A 7,500-nucleotide genomic window follows, 5' to 3' on the forward strand; every position below is an offset into this window, starting at 1 on the left:
AAACACCCCAAAAAAGAAGTCAACTCCACGGGGCTGGCGTGTGAAAGTTTCACCCAAGTGCTACGGGGCTTTTTTGTGTCAGATTTCTCCCTGCATAAATTTAGCATAAAAGTGTGATTTCTCAAACAATCTTTTCCTCCCTATTCTCGCCCTCTGTCTTTTTTTGGTTGCATTTCATTTTGTATTGCTTTACCCATTGTTTCACTGTATGACAGTGTCTGTACTGCTACGGCAGTCATGGGTAAACGGTTAAGGTGTCAGACCGCCAAAGGTTGCCAGTTCGACTCCAGACCTGACAGGTTGGTGGCGGGAATAATTAACCATTTACTACCCCATCCTCCTTCATGACTGAGGTACCAGCCTGATCTCCAAAAATTCCGTGCTCCTGGACACGGATGTTAAGGACACGAAATCCGTGTCCAGGAGCACGGATTTTGCCAAAATTCTGTGCTCCTGGACACAGAATTGTTTTCCGTGATGGGCACACGGAAGTGCTTTCTATATTCCCACAGCACTGTGTTAACTCTATCATTAGAAAATACATACCAAATGCTAATCCTAAGCAAAATAATGCTATAGCAATTTAAGCTGTGCCCTGACCAAGGAGCACAGAATTTTTGTAGATCATGTTGGAGGTACCCTGAGCGTGGTGTCGTCCCGCCGCACTGCTCCCTTTGAGCGCTTTCGGGAGCTACCCTGTTGCACGGGTGAGGCATAAATGCAAGTTCGTTGTGTGCAGTGTGCACCTGTGTGCTGTGGAGTGCTGTCTCACAACTGTCTCGCTACAGTACTACGGAGTATAGTCGTTATCGAAAAAGGCTATTTCTGGAGGGTATTAATGGCCAGGAGGAAGCGAGCTAGCAGATTGCACTGCAGGTATAAATACCCAAACCACAGCTTTCTCTCTAAACTGCCCTTATGGCCATAAGCAGCGATGCCCACCGCATGGACGAAAGTGCCTATCCTCTACTGCTTTACTATCTCTCAATGAGATAAAACTTTAAGCTCTTGCCGCACTTAAATAGAAAGCCCGGATCAATACTGTAGAAAAAAGGGTAGCCTCGAAATTGGGGCTTATTTTGGAACGTCCCCTCTCAGACAACAAGGACCGGCTTTATCCCAGAGAGAATCTTCTCTGGAGAGAGGCTTTTGGTGGAAAATAGCCTCTGCCTCAACACCCCCACCCCACTCATCCTCGGTCTCACCCCTCCGACTCACCCTTAGCCTCGCTCTCACGCCACGCCAGAGCACTCTCGTTTTCACCCTGTCACCCCGCCGCTTGCCTTGCTGACCCGCTGTTGAAAAGGGCTGTTTGTTTTGCTAGATGTGAGAATATATAGGCTGAATGTGCTGCATTGTCTGCATCCTGTAATGACTGCACTGCATGCAGTTTAAGGGAGAAAATGTATCCGCATTGTCTATAAATAAACTTACATTAATATAGATGCACATGCACGCACGCATGCACGCAACACAAACATAGACACAGACATACTGTAGAAACACACATATGCCTCTTTTCCACTGCCGGATTTCTGGTACTGTAGGCCTACAACTCGATACAGTGCGACTAGGCTGCCACTTTTTGCTTTACGATTGAGCTGTATCATGCCTATTTGAAAAGCAAAAAGTGGCGGCCGAGTCACGCTGTGTCGAGCTGTAGGCCTACCAGAAAACCGCCAGTGGAAAAGGGCCTATAGACACACTCAGAAAGTATAATGTCTCCTTTCACTGCTATGCCAATGATACCCAGATCTATATGCCCCTAAAACATTATGACCCTATTGCTTTTAAACAGCTTTTAAACTGCCTCGAGGACATAAAGGCATGGATGGCCCTAAACTTTCTTAGTTTTAATGAAGGTAAAACTGAGGTCTTAGTATTCCGGCCCAGCACCAGCGCTCTCCCCCTCAAAGACCTAGGCCCACTCAAACCCAATGTGAAAGACACAGCCAAAAACCTTGGTGTGACGGTAGATTCATTTTTTAACATGGACAAGCAAATTAAACTGGTCGTGAAATCTAGTTTTTATCAATTAAGGGTTTTATCCAAGGCTAAACCTTTCATCCATGCTTTTATTTCCTCCCGCCTGGACTATTGCAATGCTCTATATGCTGACATAAATTCTTCATCCATCTCACGCCTGCAATTAGTCCAAAATGCTGCTGCCCGCCTTCGAAGGCGGGAACACATAACACCTGTGCTTGCAGCTGTTCACTGGCTCCCCATACGTTTTAGAATAAATTTTAAGATTCTTTTATTTGTTTTTAAATCCCTTCATGGATTGGCACCCTCTTACCAGTCTGATCTTTTAAAAATGCACTCCCCCTCCAGGGGCCTCAGGTCAGTTGACCAAGGCCTCCTAGTCGTGCCCCCCTCCAGACTGAAGAGTAGAGGAGACAGAGCCTTTGTGGTCATCGGCCAAAAACTCTGGAACGAGCTCCCACCCCACATACGTTCGGCCCCATCCCTATCGGTTTTTAAAAAACATCTTAAGACACATTTTTACGCCTTAGCTTTTAGCTGTTTATAACATCCTAGTTTTTCTTATCTAGTGATTTATTTATTGTTTGCCCTTCTTTTAATTTGTTACATGAGCCCTCTGTAGATTCAGCGTATTTATCGGCAACTTAATTTTTATTTCTCAGACACTTCTTGTATATATGCACTTTCTATTGGTTATTATATTGTTTTTAAGTGCTTCAAAGATTACACTGTTTCTATTTATTTCTGTTTATTTTAATTTTTTGTTGTCTTTGTGTGTCTAAAGGGGTCCTCAAGTCCTTTTATCTGCCTGTCCAGCACTTTGGTCAGCTATCTTGTTGTATTTTAAGTGCTCTATAAATAAATTTTGACTTGACCTGACTTGACTATCACGCACACACGCACGTGCACACACACACACACATGCAGGCACACACGCACGCACACACAAACAGAGCTCTTCAGTACATTGGGAAAGCAGTGACGACTGATGATGTCTAATTTAGCAGACTCATTTTTACATCACCATGCATAACACTTGCAATTAACTCTCTTTCTTTCTAAAGAACCAGTGAAGCCGTGCTCTTTGTGAAGACTCATTGAATCACTAAACATCTTTTAAAAACTTTTCAAAATGAGAGGATAAAGCGTTCTGTGGCATCGATTGCTAAACTTTCAGGCTTAATTGAATTCTTTTTTTTATTCTTCTCTCCTTTTTCTCCCTTCCAAAGTGAGGGCCTGCCTTTTCTGGCATTTCATGCTAAATTTGCTTTGTTTACTGTCTGCGAGCTAGTGAGAGAGAGAGAGAGAGAGAGAGAGAGAGAGAGAGAGAGAGAGAGAGAGAGAGAGAGAGAGAGAGAGAGAGAGAGAGAGAGAGAGAGAGAGAGAGAGAGTCTGTCTGTGAAGGCCTGCTGGCGGGTGGGCTGATGGCATTGTTGTCTGATGGATGTCTCTCCACACACACACACACATGCATGCACACACACACACGCACACACACACACACACACACACACACACACACACACACACACACACACACACACACACACACACACACACACACACACACTGACACACACTTATGCGTACACAATGTTGTTGTCTGATGGATGTCTCTGGTCTCTCCACAGGAGGCTGAGTGGCACTGTGATGAGTTCACCAAGGGAGCCTGCTTCAGCCGTGGCAAGTCGGAGGTGAGCAATGCAACCCTATTACACTCAACACACAGTGTGTGTGTGTGTGTGTGTGTGTGTGTGTGTGTGTGTGTGTGTGTGTGTGTGTGTGTGTGTGCGTGCGTGCGTGCGTGCGTGCGTGCGTGCGTGCGTGCATGCATGCGTGCGTGCGTGCGTGCACACGCGTGCGTGTGTGCGTGCGTGTACGTGTTCGTGTTTGTGTGTTTGTGTGTGTGTGTGTGTGTGTGTGTGTGTGTGTGTGTGTGTGTGTGTGTGTGTGTGTGCTTGTTGGCTTGCATGAAAGTGTGTGTGTGTGTGATCAGACTCCCTATTCCATTAAAGTCAATTGTGCGAAGTTACCATCCATCATCTTTGTGTGTGTGTGTGTGTGTGCGTGTGTGTGTGTGTGCGTGCGTGCGTGCGTGCGTGCATGCGCGTGCACATATCTGTTTGTTTGTTTGTGTCTTCATCTCTGTCAGTTTGTCTATTAGATATTAGAAAAGCCATCTCACTCCATCTCTCTCTTCTCCAGCTCTTACTCGTTTCCTTCTCTTCTTCTCTGTCTATTACAACAAACTGGACGAAGTCGATTCCCCCCATCTCTGTCAAAGATAATGACAATTGCTCCAATTCACTCTGACTTTTTTTCCCCTTCTGTCAGTCACAAAAAGACCATTTTGAGTTATGATTGCCAGCCATGATAACATGAAGTGGCAAAGTCTAACTGCTTTGAAGTCCTAAACTAGTAGGCTATATAATTGACTTTTGCTGTTTTAAATTTCAGACACATCCTCACTGCAAAAAAAAAAAAAACAACCCAAAGCACTAAAGCTGAACTCACCTCACCCAAGCTGAGTCCCGAAAATGTAACAGGGAAATTAGGGTTCTGTGGTGCAGCTCCGACATGTCGTGCAAACATCAAGATCGAAAGCTCCAAAACTACCCCCGGTCCCTCACCACCCGACACCAGAATATAAAGTCTTACGTATAGGCCCATATGTTCAAAAGAGTTGTGTTTCACAAAACCCCTTCTTTTGTCAACTGTCAGACAGAGCAAGTGTCCTGTGAAAAGCAGCCAGGCTTGAGGGCCTATACGGTGCTGCAGCTTGGGTGCTGTATTGTACCTGAACAAGACTGAGAACAAGTGCTTACGTGGCACTAGTGCCACCAGTGGAGCAGCAAAAAGACATCTTTCACTTGCTGAAATTATAGTGCCAATGTATCCGAGTAATCTTAGGGTTAGGACGTTTCAAGAGAGGTAGGAGTGCAACCAGGGCCTGATTAAGATGGCCCGGGGCCCCTAGGCTACAGGTTGTAATAGCCCCCCCACAGAAACAAAGATCATGACAAAATTATATAAACAGTGTCAGTGCTATAAATGAAGTCTGACAACTACCCATAGAGAGGAATATTAAAAAGAGATGAATACTGCATCTGCAATTGAGCTAAATACTGTAGTTTCCCCGTCTTTGACCAATCAGGGGGCCCCTGGCTGGAACTCCCCGAGGCTGGAGCCATATCTCGGCTGTGTGTTAATTCGGCCCTGCGTGCAACCTCAAAAGTAAAAGTGGTGCACGCTCTAGCGTCAATCGCGGCTGCAGAGCTGCATGTGTAGCCATAACCTTGTGTTGGAACAAGTTGAATGGATTAATGGAGGCAATCAACCAAATATTTAAGGCTGCTAAATGTGGACACTGTTTATTAGCATAGCTGGCTGCTTTGAATCGTGTTCAAATTCGCAGCTGCACACTTTCAGGAGGTTGTTTCCAACTTTCCACATCCAGTGTCCTTGAGTTTCACGTGCATATTGAGTGCACAAAAATAAGGACCACTACACCTATATCAACCACACCAACAACAACAAAAATTAAAAGAATTTACATAAAATATAAGCATACTTTGTGCATATTTGTGCTGTCTTTTACACCTTTATCCCAAACTCCTTTTTGTTAAGGCAAAATGAAGTCTACAAAAAGCTATAATTCACCCTTGAACTTGACCCCTACTTGGCTTGTGTGTTCTCTGTGTGTGTGTGTGTGTGTGTGTGTAGTACAGTACGTGGGTGTATGTGTCTCCAATCCCAACAATGTGGTTTCATGTTCCCTGCATAGAGTCCTGGCTGGATGTTGGAGACTGCCGTGAAAAGAACATCTCCCATGCCTGTAATGAGCAGGGTCATGCTGACCAAATGTGTGATTGTCATTCACAATTACAGGCTAAGCCACGGGGCACCTCGCTCCCTCATTCACTCGCTCCCTCATTCACTCGCTCCCTCGCTCAGGCAGAGTCAGGTTGTTTGAAACACGCATGTGCTTGTGGAATTGTGTTTCGTGACTTTCAGCAGTAACGGCCCTAATGAACGATGCGGAGATGGGACTAAGAATAGCAGAAAGACGACGGCAGATTGAATTTATGCCCGCTACTCAGCGGCTTTATTGCTCTTACGCACTGCCACGCGATATTACAACCAAATGGACAGTCTGCGCCCACTTAACGGACGTGGATCGCTCCCCGTTGGGCTGTATATTTATTTTGCGCTCTCTCTAATTGCATCCTTAATTCTATCATACTGTCACTTTACAGTACGTAATGCTTGCGGTTCAGAAGTGCTCACAACACAAAAAAGATGACGGGAGTCAAGAGGCTGACGTCTCTCTCTCAAAGTCAGAGTCTTGCTTACGGTGCAAATCACGGCCAGGCGGAGCCGCAGGCAGGCAGGCAGGCAGGCAGGCAGGCAGGCAGGCAGGCAGGCAGGCAGGCAGGCAGGCAGGCAGGCAGGCAGGCAGGCAGGCAGGCACTCCATTAAAGAGCCCCCTCGACCGTTAGTCAGGAGCCTGTTCATAAACACGTCATACGGAGATGCCAAACTCATATTTGATCTGTCTTTATTTACATACTGAAGGAGGAACATTACAAGCTGCTGCCAGATGACTCAGCTGGTGCTAAATCACCCCGTTCTCCCCGAGCTGCGGCCCTCTCTCTCTCGGCAGATGGGGGGCCTACTGCCACTGCTGCTACTGGCCAAATGAATTGCTTATTGAGTTGGCTCGGCCGCCATCACCGTGGTGATGAGTAACAACACAGGAGGTACCCCTTGCAGTGACTTCCTGTGGAACTCTTCAATCCATAAAGTTAGACAAAGGGAAGGTCTCAACTCTTTTCATGATAAGAGTCATGTCATAGAGTTAATAATAATCAATAGAGCTCGACAGGGAGAGAAAGGTCTCGACTGCTAGGTGATAGCACCGCTGTTAGAGTTAATAATAATCAATAAACGTTAGAAAGAGCGAGTCTCAAACCGTGTCTGATAAGAACACTATGGATTTAATAGTGTCCCGCAGAGAGACAGAGACAATATGGCTGTTTAGCTGGGCTCGGAGGCGTTAGTGGTATTTCTGTCACACCGAGACAAATGTGCGCTGCACAGTAAACATCAGAGGCCGCCTCTTCTCTTATCTCGGCTGCGTTGCTTTTGTTGTGAGGGGAAGCCGGAGAGAGAAAAAATGGCCGCCTCCGTGACTCACACCAAAGGTCATCAGTACCACTCTGGAGATCAATAGATGAAGTGACTGCCTTCTACTTTCTTTTGGCACGCTCGCTCTTTCTTCCTCTCTTTCCCTGTTTTTTTTTCTCTCTCGTTCTGTTTTTCTCTCTCTGTCTTCCTCTCTCTATCATCCCATGCTTCTCATTTTCACCTTGTCCATTCTCTCACTCTGTTTCAATCTATCTCTATCTCATTTTTACACGTCCTCTCACCATAACGCTCCTCTGTTTCAATCTATCTTCTTTCTTTGACAGGATTAGCTTTAAAGTAATCCCTCTCACCTTTTGCTCACTTTTC

General features: G+C 45.8%; 1 protein-coding gene across 1 annotated transcript in view; it reads left to right on the forward strand.

The window, feature by feature from the left end:
• sema5a (sema domain, seven thrombospondin repeats (type 1 and type 1-like), transmembrane domain (TM) and short cytoplasmic domain, (semaphorin) 5A) overlaps window positions 1-7,500 on the forward strand; it is a 259,814-nt gene that overhangs the window by 108,358 nt on the left and 143,956 nt on the right. The window contains exon 5 of the mRNA XM_063206705.1: window positions 3,618-3,680. Within this exon, the coding sequence (XP_063062775.1) occupies window positions 3,618-3,680 (63 nt within the window). The remainder of the gene's footprint in view (window positions 1-3,617; window positions 3,681-7,500) is intronic.

This window comes from Engraulis encrasicolus, chromosome 9 (assembly GCF_034702125.1).
Source record: "Engraulis encrasicolus isolate BLACKSEA-1 chromosome 9, IST_EnEncr_1.0, whole genome shotgun sequence".
NCBI classification, from domain to species: Eukaryota; Metazoa; Chordata; class Actinopteri; order Clupeiformes; family Engraulidae; genus Engraulis; species Engraulis encrasicolus.